General features: G+C 43.7%; 1 protein-coding gene across 6 annotated transcripts in view; it reads left to right on the top strand.

Annotated features, from left to right (window-relative positions):
* Positions 1 to 20,675, top strand: part of vps13b (vacuolar protein sorting 13 homolog B) — an 806,769-nt gene that overhangs the window by 680,204 nt on the left and 105,890 nt on the right. For all 6 annotated transcript variants that reach the window (XM_033019455.1, XM_033019454.1, XM_033019453.1 and 3 more), the window contains exons 36-38: positions 600 to 992; positions 6,300 to 6,502; positions 11,117 to 11,318. In XM_033019455.1, coding sequence (XP_032875346.1) covers positions 600 to 992; positions 6,300 to 6,502; positions 11,117 to 11,318 — 798 coding nt within the window. The remainder of the gene's footprint in view (positions 1 to 599; positions 993 to 6,299; positions 6,503 to 11,116; positions 11,319 to 20,675) is intronic.

Raw genomic sequence — 20,675 nt, 5'->3', positions numbered from 1 at the left:
GTAAAAGAAAGGCTAAATGACAAGAAAGATGATCTGGTTTAGATCTTACAATTTCGTCAAGTATCAAAAGAAAATCATGCAAACAAGTCTGAAAACTGATGAACATTTTCTGCACTTATTATTTTCCTTCACCCTATGCTACTGTTTTTTCAGGACGCCACAGTTATGTATATCCCACTATTAAACATGCAGCAAAATAACTCAACTAACTAGCACAGGGCAGCTCAGTGCCTCATAGCGACAGAGACCTGGATTCGATCCTGACCTCAGGTGCTGTCTTTGGGGAGTTTGCATGTTCTCCCTGTGACCGCGTGGGTTTCCATCGGGTGCTTCTGTTTCCTCATAGATCCCAAAGGGTTTGGAGGTTAATTGGCCTCTGTAAGTTACCCCTGGTGTGTAGGGAATTGATGAGAAAGTAGTGCGAAAACATAGCAACTAGTGTGAACGGGTGATTGATGGTTGAAGTGGACTCAGTGGGCCGAAGGGCCTGTTTTCATGCTGTATCTCTAAACACCTTTGTATGTCAGTCTTTCTTAACTTTTAACTTGAGTGATTTTTCTTTTCTTAAATATAATGTATTCTTTTTTTTTCCCCAACAGCTGAAGTTTATTTGGATTTATCACGCCCTTGGAAAGTAAACTTAAGTCTAGTCAAATTGGATCAAGTAACAAATTTCGTCAAGAAGATCCTGCCGAGATATCAACATGACATTGCCTCCAAGACTGCAGTCTCCCCCAAAAGGGTTGACAATAAAGAGGAGATATTTACATCAACATTTGGATTGAGGAATGAACCTAAATCACTCGGTGAAAGGACATTTGGTCAAGGAAGCAGTTGGAAAGCCGTGTCCTTCTTCCAGAAGTTTTCCATCCACACCGTTCAGATTGTGGTCGTCATGGAGACATTACCTCATCCCAGCAGGCCTGGCCTTCTGGCCTCGCTTTCCAGTCTCAAAGGTGTTCTCAACATAAAAGCAGACCCCAAACCCACAGGTGAGTTACAACAGAGCCCATTGTTCCAGGCTACATCATGGTGATCGAATGTGGCAATTTGGCAATGAAAACTCATAGGAGAAAATGCAACTGTGTTAGTTTAGTTTAGTTTGGAGATACAGTGCGGAAATAGGTCCTTTGGCCCACCGAGTCTGTGCCGACCAGCGATCCCTGCACACTAACACTATCGCACACACACTAGGGATAATTTACAATTTTACCGAGCCAATTTGCCTACAAACCTGTACGTCTCCGGAGTGTGGGAGGAAACCGGAGCACCCAGAGAAAACCCACGCAGGTCACGGAAAGAACGTGCAAACTCCGAACAACAGGTCTTTGGCACTGTAAGGCAACAACTCTGCCGATGTTCCCCTGTGCCGCCAGTTTAGGTTCAATTTCGTCTATTGCTAGGTGGGGGAAAATAAATAAAGCGTTTAACCTATAGGATGACTTGCCTTCAATAAAAACTCAAAATACAAGAATTACTCAGTTGTTGAAGCAACATTTATTGCCTTTTGGCATTGCTTTAAAGTAAGAGGGGCAAAACAATGGAAATGTGCAGGGCAGATTTTTTACACAGAGGATGCTGGGCACCTGGAACAGAGGTTGCTGGCTGCCAGGGGTGGTGGTGGAGGCAGATATGTTTAAGATGCTTTTAGAAAGGTGTGGATATGGTGGTATATGTTCAGCACAGATGTTGTCCGGCACAGATGTTGTGGGTCAATGGGCCATAAGATATAAGAGCAGAATTAGGTCATTCGGCCCATCGAGTCTACCCTGCCATTCAATCATGGCTGATCTATATTTCCCTCTGAACGCCATTCTCCTACCTTGATCCTGTAACCTTTGACATCCTTACTAATCGAGACCGTGTCGATCTCTGCTTTAAAATACCCAATGTCTTGGCCTCCTCCACAGTCGTCTGTGGCAATGAATTCCACAGATTCATCTCCCTTCTAGCTAAAGAAATTCCCCTCATCTCTATTCTAAAGGTACATCCTTGTGTTTTGACGGTCTGTTCCTGTTCCTGCATGTTCAATATAAAGAATAATATGAGAGTTAAAACTTTCAGGTCAATGATCTTTATGCCTGAAATATTAACTACAGATTATGCCTGATCTGCAGAATATTTCCAGAAAATTCTGTTTTTTTGTTCTGTGGTATTTGGGTTACCATGATTTAATATTGTGTTTTAACCAGAGCACCCAGAGAAAAAACTGTGCAGTCACAAGGAGAACGTACAAACTCTGCACAGACAGCACCCATAGTCATGATCGAATTACTGGTCTCTGGCGCTGTGAGGTAGCAGCTCTACCGCTGCGTCTCTGTGCCGTCCAGCAGTGAAGCCCACTTAGTCTAGTTAGTCGAGAAGCCCAGGTAGTGTTGCTTCTTCATCAATTAATCAATCAATCAATCAATCAAGACTTTATTGTCATTCAAAAATGCACTAACAAATGCAAGTCTGAACGAAATTTTGTTGCATCTGGCTCACTGTGCAACATAAAATAACAAAAGGACAAAATAGATAAGAAGTAAAAAATAGATAATAGTGGCGGCACATTATATGGAATTCAAGAGTGTGATGGCTCGGGGGAAGAAGTTGTTGCAAAACCTGGCCGTTCTGCTCCTTATACTGCGATACCTTTTGCCCGAGGGCAGCAGAGTGAACAGTCCATGATGGAGATGTGTGGGGTCTTTTATAATGCTGTTGGCCTTGGACAAGCAACGTTTGCTCGCAATGTCCCGGATTGAAGGAAGAGAAGTCCCGATGATTTTTTCAACCGTCCTCACCACTCTCTGCACGGACTTCCAGTCGGAGGCTTTGCAGTCCCCAAACCAGACAGAGATGCAGCTGGTCAAAATGCTCTCTGTGGTGCCCCTGTTGAAAGTGGCGAGGACAGGATGGGGGAGGTGAGCTCTTCTTATCCGGTGCAGAAAGTGCAAATGCTGCTGCGCTCTCTTAACTAGTGATGCGATGTTTTGTGACCAGGTCAAACTGTTCGTGATCTGCATCCCCAGGAACTTAGTGCTACTGACAAACTCCACATTGATGTCATTAATGTGTAGTGGTGTGTGACTGTGCTGGTTTCTCCTGAAGTCAACGATGACCTCCTTTGTTTTGTCAACATTCAGGATCAGATTGTTCGTGTTGCACCAGTCCACCAGTTGTTTCACCTCCTCCCTGTAAGCTAGTTCATTGGCGTCCCGGATAAAGCCCACCACTGTTGTGTCATCTGCGTACTAATCCTGGCACAACAGTCGTGGGTCATCAGGGTAAACAGCAGTGGACTCAGGACACACTGAGGGGAACCGGTGCTCAGAAAGATGATGTTGGAGGTGTTGTTTCCAACCCGCACCGACTGGGGTATCATATCCATCTTGTGAATTTTTAGGAGATGAACACCAAACAGTCTTAAACTCACTTCAATGTTAATGGATTGTACTGTTTGGTGTTTGGTACTGAATCATCTCCAATACGTGAGAGTTGTATTAGACAGAATCAAAAGGTTTGCGCCTCCACAAAGCAGCTTAAACGTTTACAACTGCGCGCACCACAGGAAATAAATTCTTTTGTCAGTGTAAGCCAGCGGACAAATTAAACATTAAGGAGACCACGGGGGATTGAAGCTAAGTGTAGTTTGTAGAGATGAATACAAATCACCATTAAAATTTCCCCTGCAACTGTTGCTGGAATATTGGGTGTGGGTACCTTGATTTTGTCACATTTGACACCTTGTCACAAGTAGCTTAAACCCTCTCTCTTCCCAGCACTCAAGTGAAAAGTTACGACCATTTTGGCTTTTGTAACAACTGGGATTTTGAACATCATTGCAACATATTCCCCCCAGTCTCTGAAAAGACAAAGAAAGAGTATATAGCTGACACCGAGATTCGTTGACTGAATCTTGCGATAATACCAAAAGCAGCAGAATCTTAATTCCTGTCAGTGTTCGCCTGCTGCTGAGGTGTGCTTGAAATCCACAGAAAGTAAAATGTAGGAGGAAAGAACAGATGTGTAATGTTGAAGAAACAAGCCATCACCTAATCCACAGGCCAGAAACCTGCAATAAATTGTGAACTCGCTGCGGACTGACGTCTCCCGAAGTGCGCTGTGGTAAAATGCTAACACTGATCAATCCTGCAGAATTCAAATAAATATAACAAATGCAAGGGAGCATGAAAATTATGCCTGATGTCTCGTGTATTGTTTTAAAAAAAAAACACTGAGCAATTAAAGTGAAGATTAGTGGAGCTACAAGATCAGATATCGTTCCTGCAGTTGGTTCTTTTTTTTCTCTTCAATCATTTAAGTTTTAAAGGAATCGCAACATTTTTCAAATTTGTAATTTTTAACGGTGTTTTATTAGAGGAATTAGTTATTGTCAAAGCTGTGGCTTGGTCTGTTGCCTCTTCAATGTCCTGAGTTATTTACCTGCCTTCTCTGTGATTTAGCCAGATGAGATCATATAAATTGATAACCATCTCTGTGTTTTCTTCTGATTCATCTCTGACCTGAACTCTGCCTGAACCTAGTTAGACACAAAACATCCAGGATTCTTGGCTGAAGCCATAAAATTTAATTAAAAGCTACAGAAATGATGTGTAAAAGAACACCGCGGTGCCCCAATAAAGTGAAAATAAGTACTGTGATGGATTAAAATAATAAATGTGCCCGCTTCTTTGTGTTTGAAGTGAAGGCAACAAATATGGCCTTCCAGCAGTCAATATAGTAATGATGTTAACAGGAAAGGTTATAAATGACATGCACACGGATCTCGTCTGCTTAAGATCACTCTGTTCACTTATTGCTGACTGAATGATATTGCCTCTGCAAAGGAATACACGCTGCTCTGCAAAGCTACACACATTTGTTTGCAGCTCTGTTCAGCAGTCATAACCTGTAACCCCGAACGGCATTTTGCTGTGACTGCTCGCTGTTAGCGATTATATGCAATCACTTAACCCAGTGGTGCACACAATTTATTTTCACGCACTCCTGTTGAAGGAGTGTCGGAGAAAATCTGAATAAGATTCAGAATTTCAGACAATGGTCTGAAGAAGGGACTGAACCTGAAATGTCACCTATTCCTTTTTACCAGAGATGCTGCCTGACCCGCTAAGTTACTCCAGCATTTTGTGTCTATAAAGTCATAGAGTTATACAGTGTGGAAACAGGCCCTTCATCTCAACTTTCTCTCACCAACCAACATGTCTCATCTACACTCATCCCACTTGCCTACGTTTGGCCCATATCCCTGTAAACTTGTCCTATCCATGCACCTGTCTAAATGTTCCATAAACGTCGCGATAGTAACTGCCTCAATATTTCTGTAGCTTTACTACTTCGGTGTAAACCATAATTTGCAGCTCCTTCCTACACATTGTTTCCAGCGTTTACTTTGGAATAAAGCCTAATACCCCTTAAATCATATGGTAGGTGTTTTCACGTTGCTACATTAGAGAGGTAGGGACAACTACATAAACCCCAGAGCTCAATTTACTCCAGTCAGCATCTGCAAGAGTAATATGTAAGGTGTGTTTTATGCCTCTGCCCCTTGAGGAAGCTGTGTACAAAATCATGAGAGGAGTAGACCGGGTAGAGTCTCTTGCCCATAATAAGGCATTCGAGAATCAGAGGATATAGGTTTAAGGTGAGGGGGGAAATATTTTCTAGGAACATGAGGGGTAATTTTTTTATGCAAGGAGTGGTAGGTGTATGGAACGAAGCAGCCGGAGGAGATAGTTGAGGCAGGTACCATCGAAACATTGAAGAAACATTTATACAGGTACATGGATAGGACAGGTTTAGAGGGATATGGGCCAAATGCAGACAGGCGAGACTAATGTAGATGGGACATGTTGGCCGGTGAGGGCAAGATGACCCTCTTTCCACAGTGCAAGACTATGACTATGACTCTAAGCTGGTAAATTATTTTTTCAAGAAGCCGATTTATAGCACGGGTTTGGAAATATTCAGGTTTGTGGACTATTCAGGCGAACACAAAAGTACATGTTATATTTCCTTTACAAGGCAGATCAGTCAGTCAGCAAAATATATTGGGTTCCATAAATTACTGCGGAGAGTTCAGTTGCTTCAGCGGTTTGCTCATAATTCCACAATGCTGCTTAGGAGTTGGCATCCTGTATTAATTACGTACAGATGTAAAGATCAGAGAACTGATTCATAAGAACTGCAGAAAGAATGAAGGCTAAGACAAATGTTTCTTTTAGCCTTGCACTACTTAATTTATTGCGCAGTTGTACGGGAGAGAATAAATCTGATGTGCCTTTCTTCCTCTGTTGAAGGAACGATCACGGGTGCCACATTTACACTCCAACTGAAGGATCTGCTCATAAAGACGTGCCTCAACGACAGGAACAAGGCATTAATTGGCCCGTTCTGCTGCTCTGTGCAACTGGAAGCTAAGTGGTGCATGCACAGCGGCAGCCCTGACCCTTTTCATTCCGTCCCAAAAGTGCTGGGTGATATGAAGGCCGGACTGATCCAGGTTTGTGTGGGTGGCAGTGGTGTCTGGCAGAGTCTGGCTTTAATGAGTCTGTTCCTCGGCTGACCCAAAAGGCTTTTATTTCCAGCTCTCTAAATCAAGCAGAGAGCACCTTTGTAACCTGATCAAGGTTATCTGGTAAAACTCAACACACTTGCCATTGAAGTTGGGGTTTTTTTGCATGAGTAATAAACTTTTTAAATGGTTCAGAGTAAAACAAACAAAAGTGTGGAGGCAATAAAATGAAACAACCAATATCATAAGTATTGGACCTAAATTGATAAATATTTTGTTTTCAAAATTAAGGGGATATTATATACATTTTGGAGAGGAACTGATGGAATGAATAGTCTGCTATAAGTTTCATTCTGCAATGGAGATCACACAGCGAACACAGAATCCCTGTTTTTACACGATCCTTGGCATCTCTAACTTGACTAGAATTGAAGAAAGACATAAATTATGGAAGAATATCGCTTCAGAATTTGTAGATTAATTGGCCTGGTAAAATTGTAAATTGTCCCTAGTGTGTGTAGGATAGTGTTAGTGTGCGGGGGACGCTGGTTGGAGGGACTCGGTGTGCCGAAGGGCCTGATTCTACACTGGATCTCGAAACTAAACTAAACTAAACTGAAGTCCTTCTGATTGCCCTTTAAGTTAGCTGTTCACAGTCGGTAAACCACTGGTCCAAGTCCGAAGGTTATAGTTTCACAGCCTTGAGCAAAGAAAATTAGGTTATTACGCTGGGAAAATACTGTGTGGTCCATTGTTAAGTTTCACTATGAGACATTAAACAGAAACCCTGTTGCTCACTGAGAGGAAAGTACCAAATCCTAGGACACTATTTCAAAGAACTACATGCTTGTGACCACACCAATGTTTACTGTCAGCCAACTTCATGAAAATAGATTCAGCTAGACTGATGAATCTCACTAATTTCGTGGGATCCTCACCAGAGGATATCCAAAAGCTGATCTTCATCCAATTCAGTTTGTTCCACGATGCCAAAAAGCAGCTGGAACAAATGGATACAGCAAAGACTATACGTTTTGGCTGTACGTAGAACATAGAACAGTACAGTGCAGGAACAAGCCTTAACCTCTACTGCCGAGAGGAGCTAAGGCTTCACACTCATGTAACACCTCCAATTGCTTATTTCAGATCACTTACAACTGTATCACCATTTCTTCATTGTGCTGGGTCTAAATCATAAGCCTCCCATTCTAACAATACTGACAACCAGAATAGTGGGTAATAAATACAGGTCTAGCCAGAGACACTCTGATCCTGCAAAATGAATATATTGAAAAAAACATTCCCTGATCAATCTCACAGCTTTGTAGTTGGAGCTTGCTGTGTTTAAGGTCCCTAACCAACTTCCCACCTTACAACCATAGGGGACCACATTGAAACTCACCGAATGTTTCTACTAGTGGGAGTGTCTAGGACCAGAGGCCATAGCCACAGAATAAAAGGATGTACCTTTAGAAAGGAGACAAGGAGGAATTGTTTTTGTCAGCAGGTGGTGAATTTGTGGAATTCATTGCCGCAGACGGCTGTGGAGGCCATCAATGGATATTTGTAAGGCAGAGATTGACAGATTCTTGATTAGTACGGGTGTCAGGGGTTATGGGGAGAAGACATGAGAATAGGGTTGAGAGGGAGAGATAGATTAGTCATGATTGAATGGTGGAGTGAACTTAATGGCCTAATTCTGCCCCTATAACTTATGAACCATGATGACATTTTTAAAGGTTGCCTGCATTAGCAGAAAATCTCCAGGGTTGCTGGTTAAATCTGATGGTGTAAGAAGGCGAGTTTAGTCTCCTGCTATTCGGGATGTGTTTGTCCTATTCCTTTTCTCCAGAGATGCTGCCTGACCCGCTGAGTTACCTCAGCTTTTTGTGTCTAGCTGCGCCACTGTGCCGTCCTATTCTTGTGTTCTTCTTCAAGTGGGAAAGACGATTTTTTTTTCTCAAAAGAAGTTACTCCTTTTCTTAGGAGAAGTCTTCACCAGATAGCCTTGCTGTATCCCACCCTGTTATTGTTTGTCTTGAGCATGTCTGAGTATTTCTTTTGGCCTCTCCCTCTCCTTTCCCCATTGAGTTGAGTGCACAGCAATTGTTTGGCTCGGCTTGAATCAAGCATTATCACACGGTGCTCCACCCCAGATGACACTGAGCAATCAGGACTTGACCACACAAGATGTTGGCCTCAAGATGAGAACACAAGTTCGTGCAGGGACCTTTGCAATTTATGTTGAGGCTTTGGCAATGAAAGTGCTGGCGCTGGTGATCTAGACTTTCAAGGCCACCCAAATCCAGCAGGGTTTAAGTTTAGTTTTCATATTGTGGATCCAGATGTGGATGGGTTAGAGAAGATGGTTGTAAAAAAATGCAGCAGGGTCTTGATTGTTTGGGCAGGTGGGCTACAGAATGGTTGATGGGATTTAATACAGAGAAATGTGAGATGTTGCATTTTGGGAAGTCCAACATGGGCAGGACCTACACAGTGAATGGTAGGGCTGTGGGAAGTGTAGAGCAGAGGGATCTTGGAGTGCAGGTACATATTTCCTTGAAAGTGTTGTCGCAGGTAGATAGAGTGGTTAAAAATACTTTCAGCACTTTGGCCTTCATCAGTCAGAGTATTGAGTATAAGAGTAGTGTTGAGGCAGGTACTATTTCAATGTTTAAGAAATATTTAGAGAGCTACATGGAGAGGACAGGTTTAGAGAGATATGGGCCAAACACAGGCAGGTGGGACTAGTGTAAATGAGACATGTTGATTGGCATGAGCAAGTTGGGACGAAGGGCCTGTTTCCACGCTGCATGACGCTATAATTGGCAAATGGAATCAGGTGGGGCAGGGAAGGATGGAAATAGCGACAGGGTCTGGGAGGTTATAGGTAGAGGCAACAAAGGGCCACAAGTAATGGAATCTGATAGGAACAGAAGATGGATCATGAAACCAAATAAAGAAGGTGGAGTGGGCAGATGGGAACATTGCGGATGAGGGGACCCAGTTGGAACAGTAGGTTTAGGTTTATTTTTGTCTTGTGTACAGAGGTACAGTGAAATGCTTGGCAGATGAGTCAAGTGGGAGAGAAAATGGTGGTGATGGTAACTAAGGTTGGAAGTGATGTGGCGCAGACAAAGGGGTGAAAATAGTGTGATCTGATAAAGGAAAATAGGGACTGAAATGTAAAAACAAGGAGGGATGGTGGGCAGACAAGAAAGGTGGAGGTGTGGGAGGAACAAAGAAAAATAGGGGAGCTGGAAGTAGGGAGGGGTTGGTGATGAGCAGATGGAAAAAAGGAAAGGAACTGAATGACGGGAACAAGGGGTATGCAATGAAAGGTATGGGTGGGGATAAAGCTAGGTAAATGCGAAGGAGAGGAGATGGTTTACTGCATACAATATACTTCAATGTGTAGGAAAGAACTGCAGATGCTGGTTTAATTCGAACGTAGACACAAAATGCTGAAGTAACTCAGCGGGACAGGCAGCATCTCTGGAGAGAAGGAATGGGTGACATTTCGGGTCGAGACCCTTCTTCTGATGCGTCTCGACCCAAAACGTTACCAATTCCTTCTCTCCAGAGATGCTGCCTGTCCCGCTGAGTTACTCCAGCATTTTGTGTCTACCCACAATATTTCAATGCTCAATACACCAGTAATCCCTATGAAACTTTTGTTCAAAGTCAGAAAAATAGTTCAGCCAGACTGATTCATCAATTTAGTTTAGTTTAGGTTATTGTCACATGTACAGTGGAAAGCTTTTGTTGCGTGCTAACCAGCCAGCGGAAAGACTGTACATGATTACAATTGAACCATCCACAGTGTACAGATACATGATAAAGGGAATAAAGTTGAGTGCAAGATGAAGTCCAGTAAAGTCTGATTAAAGATAGTCCGAGGGTAACCAATAATGTAAATAGTAACTTTGGACTGATCTCAAGTTGTTGGTAGGATGGTTCAGTTAGAATCTGAAGGTGTTCATACTTCTATAACTTTTGCCTGATGGGAGAGGGGAGAAGAGGGAGTGCGATTCATCCTTAATTATGCTGCTGTCCTTGCCGAGGCAGCGTGAGGTGTAAATGGAGTCAATGGAAGAAACATAGAAACATAGAAAATAGGTGCAGTAGTAGGCCATTCGGCCCTTCGAGCCTGCACCACCATTCAATATGATCATGGCTGATCATCCAACTCAGTATCCTGTACCTGCCCTCTCTCCATACCCCCTGATCCCTTTAGCCACAAGGGCCATATCTAACTCCCTCTTAAATATAGCCAATGAACTGGCCTCAACTACCTTCTGTGGCAGAGAATTCCAGAGATTCACAACTCTCTGTGTGAAAAATGTTTTTCTCATCACGGTCCTAAAGGATTTCCCCTTTATCCTTAAACTGTGACCCCTTGTCCTGGACTTCCCCAACATCGGGAACAATCTTCGACTAGGGGAGAGGTTGTTCTGTGTGATGGCTTGGGCTGCGTCCACAATTCTCTGCAATAGAGATTTGTGGGGGATTTGTGTTTCTTTAATTATGTCTATGATGTTTAGTATATTGTCCCCTGGCATGTTATCAGTAGCAGTGCTACTCTTTTTGGTGTCTATTTAGATATTCTGGGGCCAAGAGCATTTGAACTGCTTGAATATGCTACATGAACTACTTCAAGGCTACCTCAGGCAAGAAGCCAAATCACAGACGCCAGACCACACACGGCAACCATCGTTCTCCGTGGGCAGGCAACAAACTTCCAAGACCGAACAAAGTTCTGATGATTTGAGAACGGGACAGTTTCAGTACATTCAAGATGCAGGTGCGTGGAATGAACACTGTCATATTTATATACGATTCTCACTGTACAAACTCTCTGTTGTAAGGTTGTGGAGTTGATAGCTACAGATTTACAAACAAACACTGCCACTTGCACACTTACAGTAATAGTTCTGCAACGGGGTGGATAAGGCCATTCAGTTCTTCAAGCCTGTTCTATCACTTTGTTAAATTACAGCTAATGTGGTGCCTAACTCCACTTTAGTTTTAGTTTTATGATACAGCTTGGAAACAGGCCCTTCGGCCCACCGAGTCGCATTTGTTCTAGGCTATCCCCGTGTCTATTGTTATCCCAGTTTCATATTCGACCCATTAGGGGCAATTTACAGAAGCCAATTAATCTACAAGCCTGCATATCTTTGGGGTGTGGGATGTGCCACTGCGAGCTCTGTGACTCTTAATATGTTTTTTCATTTTCAATTGAGTACCAGTCTCAGTGAGTTATCAATTACTTTATTTTATTGGTCTTTCTTTTATTTGCAAAGCAGGGGTCGCAATTAAGGGCAGCACCGTGGCACAGCTGCTAGAGCTGCTACCTCACAAAGCCAGAGAGTTGGTTTTAATCCAGACCTTAGGTGCTATCTGTATGAGTTTGCACGTTCTGTGACCTCGTGGGTTTTCTCCGCGTGCTCCAGTTTCCTCCCATACCTTAACGGCATACGGATATTTAGGTTAATTGGCCTCTGAAAAAAATGCTCCTAGTATGTAGGGAATGGATGAGAAAGTGAGATAACATAGAACTAGCATTGATGATTGATAGGTGATTGATAGTCAGTGTGAACTTAGTGGGCCTAAACGCCTGTTTCCATGCTGTATCTCTAAAATAAACTAAACTAAGAATGCCTTGGCACAGAGTGAGGTCCAAAACTCATCACAGGCTCACGTATGACCAAGGCTAGGAGCAGTTTGGTACATTTTTGCAAGGTTGCCAAGGGAAAAAGATGGACTCAGTAGCTTGTGAGTGGAGTTTTATGACTCCATCCAGAAAACCCAAATAAAATGAGGAATTCCTAAGTTATTGGGTCAAGAACAAATGCTTATATTTTGGATCAATATCCTCCAAGTGATATTTGGACAACATTTAAAAGACATGGATAGGAAAGGGCTGGAGATATGGACCAATATGGATAGAGATATGGACCAAATGCGGGAAAATGGGGCTTGTTCAGATGGGGCATCTTGGTTGGTATGGACGTGTTCTGCCGGTCAAGTGGGTGTATAAATTCTTGATTCTAAATTCAACATACAGTGTTGAAAATATAACATAGTCGTAAAGATTTAGCAATGGTTGCTTAAGGTCAAATTACAGCTTCAGTACGGCATCCCCGGGCGCGTCCTCAGGGCCTGTGCTGCACAGCTGACAGACGTCTGGACTGACATCTTCAACCTGTCACTTGCCCAAGCAGTTGTCCCCACGTGCCTTAAAACCACCTCCATCGTGCCGGTGCCAAAACACTCCACTGCGGCAAGCCTCAACGACTTCCGCCCAGTTGCACTTACCCCCATCATCACCAAGTGCTTCGAGAGGCTGGTCCTGGCACACCTCAAAGGCTGCCTACCCCCCACATTGGATCCCTATCAGTTTGCCTACCGCAAGAATAGGAGTACGGAGGATGCCATCTCAACGGCAATTCACTCCGCCCTCTCCCACCTCGACAACAGAGACACTTACGTAAGAATGCTGTTCATCGATTACAGCTCAGCATTCAACACCATTATACCCTCTAAACATATCACCAAACTCGGTAACCTGGGCATCGACCCCTCCCTCTGCAACTGGATACTGGACTTTCTAACCAACAGACCCCAGTCTGTTAGGTTAGACAAGCACACCTCTTCAACCCTCACCCTGAACACCGGCGTTCCACAGGGCTGTGTGCTGAGCCCCCTCCTCTACTCCCTCTGCACCTACGACTGCACACCTGTACATGGTACTAACACCATCATCAAGTATGCAGATGATACAACGGTGATTGGCCTCATCAGCAACAACAATGAGTTGGCCTATAGGGAGGAGGTCCAGCTCCCAGCAACATGGTGCGCTGACAACAACCTGGCTCTTAACTCCAAGAAGACCAAGGAGCTCATTGTAGACTTCAGGAAGTCTAGGGGCGGCACGCACACCCCCATCCACATCAACGGGACGGAGGTGGAACGTGTTTCCAGCTTCAGGTTCCTGGGGGTCAACATCTCCGATGACCTCTCTTGGACCCACAATACCTCAACTCTGGTCAAGAAGGCTCACCAGCGTCTCTTCTTCCTGAGGAGACTGAAGAAGGTCCATCTGTCTCCTCAGATCCTGGTGAACTTCTACCGCTGCACCATCGAGAGCATCGTTACCAACTGTATCACAGTATGGTATGGCAACTGCTCTGTCTCCGACCGGAAAGCACTGCAGAGGGTGGTGAAAATTGCCCAACGCATCACCGGTTCCTCACTCCCCTCCATTGAGTCTGTCCAAAGCAAGCGTTGTCTGTGGAGGGCGCTCAGCATCGCCAAGGACTGCTCTCACCCCAACCATGGACTGTTTACCCTCCTACCATCCGGGAGGCGCTACAGGTCTCTCCGTTGCCGGACCAGCAGGTCCAGGAACAGCTTCTTCCCTGTGGCTGTCACACTACTCAACAATGTACCTCGGTGACTGCCAATCAACCCCCCCCCCCTCCCCCGGACACTCCTCCCACAGGAAAAATAAGTCTATGACTGTATGCATGTAAATAGATTTATTTATTGAAATCATATTCTATGTCGCTCTTCCAGGGAGATGCTAACTGCATTTCGTTGTCTCTGTACTGTACACTGACAATGACAATTAAAGTTGAATCTGAATCTGAATCTGAGTATATTGCAATTTTCCCAGATCGCCCTCTTTTCCAGTCAAATAGTGTTTTTGATGAGTTAATATAATTTTTTAATTGTTTGATAAAATATTTATGCATTTTCATTTCAATCAGAGCATGATCTTACTTACACAGGTTGTAAATCTCTGTTGTAAACCTTGAAAAGACACAACGTGCTGGAGTGACTCAGCGGGTCATGAAGCATCCCTAGAGAACATGGAAAGGTGCTGTATTGTGTCGGGATCCTTCTTTAGATCGGGATGGGTACTGACCTGAAATGTCACCTATCCATGTTATCCTAACCATCTGAGTACTGCAGCGTTTTGTGTCTTTCCTTGGTAAGTCTTAGAATAAAGGGGTGGCCATTTAAGACTGAGGTGAGAAAAAACTTTTTCACCCAGAGAGTTGTGAATTTGTGGAATTCCCTGCCACAGAGGGCAGTGGAGGTCAAATCACAGGATGGATTTAAGAGAGAGTTAGATAGAGCTCTAGGGGCTAGTGGAATCAAGGGATATGTGGAGAAGGCAGGCACGGGTTATTGATTGGGGACGATCAGCCATGATCACAATGAATGGCGGTGCTGGCTCGAAGGGCTGACTGGCCTCCTCCTGCACCTATTTTTTTATGTTTCTAAACCAGTGTCTGTAGTTCTTTGTTTCTACACTCTGTTAGAGTCATGGAGTCTTACAATGTGGAAACAGGCCCTTTGGCCCAACTTGCCCACACCAGCTAATATATCCTGTCTACACTAGTCCCACCTGCCTGAATTTGGTCCATATCCTTCTGAACCTGTCCTATCCATGTACCATATCTAAATGTTTCTTAAAATTTGCAATAGTTCATGCCTCAACTACCTCCTCCGGCAACTCGTTCCATACACCCACCACCCTTTGTGTGAACAATGTACCCCACAGGTTCCTATAAAATTTCCTCCCCTCTCTCCTTAAACCGTCCTCTGGTTCTCGATTCCCCAACTCTGGGCACTCTGTGCATCTACCAGATCTATTTCTCTCATAGTTTTGTGCACCTATTTGAAGCTGCCATCTAATAGGCATGCAATGTTAAATGTCACTCCGTGCTGCCACTTTGAAACAAGCTTTTACTGGAATGTACATCTGCAGTACAGAGTGGATAATAATGTCATGAAAAAACGAATCCAAGAGTGATCTGGAACTTCCAAACAACCAGCGATTATTTTCAACATCTCATGAGCTGCAGGTGCTATCGAAAAGCCACGAAGAGAAATTCATGAGCAAATACTCCCTCTGAACTTTTCTTTGGTGATTCATCATGATGTGCTGTGCCTCGTAAGTGATCTTTCAGACTGTTTGAACAGATCACAGCCGTCGTCTTAGTAAGCGGGTATCTTTGCCGGCTATATCATGTCACCACAGCTGCTAAGCAACTTGGATGCTGATGCTCACTCCATTTGTTAGCAAAGTGGTTAATGATCAGAAATTTGCCTGGTTGTCATGAAAATCATTTTGCACTGTTTCATAATTTGACTTCCTGCCAACCCAAATCCTGACATTAAACCACTTCCCCTCCTTTTCAGAAAACCTGCCAATATTGCTTGCTCGTTCTTTCCTCCGTGGTGTCATCCTTTTCCCTGAACTTCAGAAGAGCAGATGTGAAATGGTGCGCCCAGCACCCACTTGACAACCTGCTTCTTTCCAGCATGAGCAGCCTATCACACTGGCGGAAAATCAAATATCCAACCAGTAAAGATAGAGATACCAAAAGGAGCCCAGGAGTGCTAGGGGAGAAGGAACAAAGATTGATGACTTTCAGATTGATGACTTTTCATTTGAACTAAAAATGATTCTGGAAACTCAGCTTCATCCTCCATTCACTATTTCTAACCTGTCAGGCTTGGCTTTTGACACAATCCACCCTCTCTCTCACTCCCCACAGACCCAACCCCCACTACTCATCCTCTGTCTATGTCTCTGTCTGTCTGCTGTCTGTTCTCCTCACCCCAAAAAAAAAAAAAAAGCGAAAAAATATAAGAAAAGATCAGAAGAAATAAAGGGCCTCTAAAGAGAAACGTCAATATCACTATCCCTATCCCTCTCACCCACTTCCCTCCATCCCATCTCCCTCTCCCCCACTCTCCCCACACTCTCCCCACACTCTCCCCACCCTCTCCCTCTCCCTCTCCCTCTCCCTCTCCCTCTCCCTCTCCCTCTCCCTCTCCCTCTCCCTCTCCCTCTCCCTCTCCCTCTCTCTCTCTTATCTCTCTATTCCAGCAACTGGTTGTCCGGCCTCTCCTTTAATCCGGACAAAATCACAAGAGCGTGCTTGAAATCCCCCCCGAAAATGTGGTGCCTAGGACGGGTGAGGTGTCCGATCTCGACCTCATCGAGACTTCCATGGCCGATCGGCGGATCAAATTTGCCTCCAGCGGCTGAGGCTGTGGAAGTCGGGACTGACTGGAGCCGGCAGATCCGTTCCCCCGAGCCGACATTCGAGGCCGACTTTGTGGGCCGGTGTCTTGGCTCCTCGTTGTGCATATTCAAGAGCCTGATGGTTGTTGGGAAGAAGCAATTCTTGAACCAACAGTTTTATCTGACTTGAGTGCCTTCTTCCCAATGTAGCAGAGAAATGAGAGCCCAATCAAGGTGGTGTGGCTGCCTATTTGAGGCAGCGCCTCCAAAAGATCACTTAAATGGTGAGGAAGTCAGTACCCGTGATGGTGTCCACCACTTATTGTAATGGCCTTCCGTCCGGGGCGATCGAGCTGCCAAACCAGACCGTGATGCAACCAGTCAAAAATAGATACATAATGCTGGAGTAAACCATCATCAAACACATGTTGTTCCATTAACTTAATGAGGGAACATATCATGCTGCTGTAAGTCAGCGGGTCAGGCAGCATCTCTGGAGACCAATCTGAAGAAGGGACTCGACCCGAACCCTCACCTATCAGGACATAGGTTTAAGGTGAGGGGGAATGATTTAATAAGAATCTGAAGGGTGTCTTTTTCATGCAAGGGGTGGTAGGTGTATGGAAACGAGCTGCCAGAGGAGGCAGTTACTATCGCAACATTTAAGAGACATTTAGACAGGTACATGAATAGGACAGGTCTAGAGGGATATGGTGCAAATGCAGGCAGGTGGGGCAAGCTTAGATGGGAAATGTTGGCCGGTGTGGGCAGGTTGGGCTGAAGGGCCTGTTTCCACGCTGTAAGACTCCATGACTATCCATGTCCTCCAGAGATGCTGCCTGTTCCACTGAGATCACAAAGTTACTCCAGCACTTTGTGTTCTATGCAAGATTCTTACATTTGCAATTCCTTGTCTAACCTTAAAGAGGGACATGGATGCAGTTTTAAAACTAGAAAACGAAGTGGGCTTTGAGCCAAATGGAGTTTCTCTGATTCGCTTTGCATTTCTGTAGCCCTTAAGCATCCTGTTGACATTCATGTATTGGAAGGGGACTAGCTTCCATGAGTGCTTTTATATGCTAGTCCTCTCGAAATTAATGCTCACATTGCATTTCCCTTCCTTACTACCGATTCAACTTGCAAATTATGCTTTTGGGAACCCTGCACCAGCACTCCCAAACCCTTTTGCACCTTCGTTTTCTGAATCCACTGCCCATTAGAAAATAGTCTACGCCTTTATTCCTACTACGCTGTACCAAAATGCATGACCATACACTTTGCTACACGGTATTCCATCTGCCACTTCTTTGCCCACTCTCCCAAGCTGTCCAAGTGATTCTCCCAACCTGTCCAAGTGTATCAAAATACCAGTAGATTTTTCCACATTGGCTATACACTTGCAGATCTTCAGTGAAAGAACAGGAGAGTGGGAGTAATTGGATTCCTTGCTGGCCTATACTCATGGGTATTGGATTAAATCAAGCACATTGACTCTGCTTTGCCAGGCAGTTAGAATTGTGGCAGCACTGTATCCCAAGCTTAACCCAGTGTATATGTTGGTTCTGTAACCTATCATGCTCTTGCCAAATAAAACCAGCCTTGAATCTTGATTTCCACTTTTATTTAATTACCCCCCACAGCCCCTATGGCAAATGGTTTATATCTAGCAGTCTGCTCGTATGGTTGCAAGTGTTGCCTCTGTATCATATCCAACGTGTGTCAATGGAAATTGATATTACATGGAGAACATTGAACTGAGCACGCATTAACCGTAGAAATCGTGCTTTTAGCTTTATTTCAAATAATTAACCAAAATCTTTTGGATTCGCACCATAAACAAAGAGTTTAATATTAATCATTGATAACTGACTATTTCTAAGAAAATGTCCAAGTGTGGACATAGATGACAGGCTCTGGGACAAGGTCTGTTTATACACTGGAATAACAGCTTTGCTGAAACTTGAGGTTTGCTTCTTTCATCCAAGTGAACCTTAAGACACATCTGGCTGGTCTCTTCAGCCAAAGAACAGCAATGTGGATAAATTAAGTTCTGAGATAATCTCTTTCATGGAAAGGACAAACATCTGTAAGATTCTGTAGGACACAGGAAATATTATCTCCAGCAGATAACACAGAAGAACATCTGCAACATAAATGTCTCTGCAATATTAATAAGCAAACAAGTTGTATCCCATGCAACAAAATGCACGGCACAGAATTATTTATCTTCTGTTGCAAATCAAGGGAATTGTTTTGTTGGAAGGAACTGTAGATGCTTGTTTACACCAAAGAGAGACACAAAAGGCTGCAGTAACTCAGCGGGACAGGCAGCATCTCTGGAGAGATGGAATGGGTGACGTTTCGGGCCAAGACCCTTCTTCATACTGAGAGTCAGGAGAGAGGAAAACAAGATATGGAAGGGTCCAGAGAACAGATCAAAGCAGATGTTGATCAAGGATGTATGTACAATGTACAATGAATGGTTCATTGTTGGATGAGGGAAAGGTGACAATGAGGCATACAAACAGTAGAATGAGTCAGGAGGACAGTGAAACTAGTAGGAATTATTGTTTTTGTCTGATAAACAGTTTAAACATGAAAGTTAATGATAAAAAAGCATGCCTAGAAACTCGGCATCAGAGTGACAGAATGGGATTATATCATACAGCCTAAAAACAGGTCCTGCAATCTAACATGCTCCATCTAAACTAGTCTCATTTGCTCGCATTTGGTCCATATCCCTCTAAATCCTTACTATCCATGTACCTGTCCAAGCCCCTTTTAAACATTGTTATTGTACCTGCCTAAATTACTTCCTCCGGCAGCTCGTTCCATATACTCAGCAGCTTCTGAATGAAAAAATTGCTCCTCGGGTTCCTATTAAATCTTTCCCATCTCACCTTAAATCTATGTCCTCTGGTCCTTAGTTCCTCTACCCATGGGTAAAAGACTCAAAGTCTGTTCATTCACCCCAGCATAACAATCCAATATGATCTTTATCCTAACATACAAGAACTGTTTTTCAGGGAGCTTGTTTAAAAACATCCATTCCTGCAACACAGTCTTAATAAATATTAGAACGTAAAAGGCAGGAGTGAGCCTGTTGGTCCCTTGCTCCTATTGCTCCACTCAAGAAGAACATGGCAAATTCATTTCTGGCCACACCATCAATTTTGTGCTCTCTTCCCATACCTTGACTCCCTTATAGTCCAAATATCTATCTGTCTCCATCTTAAGGGTATTCAAAGACTGCCCCCATTAATTAATGACCCCAATATTTCTTTGCACCTCACAATTCACGTGTTTCATTCCATTAAAATAATAATTTGTATTTTCATTCTTCCTTCCAAAGTGAAAAACATCAGATTTCCTCTCCAGAAACCTTGTTCAGTCGCTCATCTATCTTATCTATTTCCCCTTCCAGACTCTTTGTATCTTTCTCATTATCTCTTCTCTTTCCCTGCTTTCTTTCTCTCTCTCTCTCTCTCTGTCAATCTCACCCTCTTTCTTTCTGTCTGTCTGGCTGTCTGTCCATCTCTCTCCCTCTCTCTCTCTCTATCTCTCTGCTCTGTCTGCCTGTTTCTCTCTCTGTCTATCTCTAAATCTCTATCTCACTCTCTCTCTTTCTCACTATCCACTGACAGGTTTGAGGTGAATTTCATCATTGGTGCACAGACCTGCTGTGAGGCAGGTTGTTCACAAGAGGATGCACAATTTTCAGGATCTTACCGTAGATCTTGAAATATTTTTAAGCTGAGGAAGTATCTTTATGCTGAGGAACTCAACGGGTCAGTGTTATCCCATTTTCTCCTCATCCACTCCCGACTAGAGGCAATTTACAGAGGCAAATTAATCTGCATCTTTGAGATATGGGAGGAAACCGGAGAAACTCAATGTCAGAGAGCATCTATAGAGGCAGAGGGATAGTTGAAACCCTACATCAGAACAAAAGATACGAGATCAACTGTGCTGTTCAGCATAATAAGTGAGTTTTGGCTCCTTTTGCGAGAAAAAAAAAGAATGGTTTAATGAGAACAACCAGCAGTCCGAGAAACAAATTAATCACACTTCAAATCATCATTGGAATGGAAAAATTAGCACATCTCTCGGGAT

The sequence above is a fragment of the Amblyraja radiata genome, chromosome 4 (genome assembly GCF_010909765.2).
Source record: "Amblyraja radiata isolate CabotCenter1 chromosome 4, sAmbRad1.1.pri, whole genome shotgun sequence".
Lineage (NCBI taxonomy): Eukaryota > Metazoa > Chordata > Chondrichthyes > Rajiformes > Rajidae > Amblyraja > Amblyraja radiata.
Note: the sequence above shows the minus strand (reverse complement) of the source record. Positions and strands in the feature narration are given on the sequence as shown.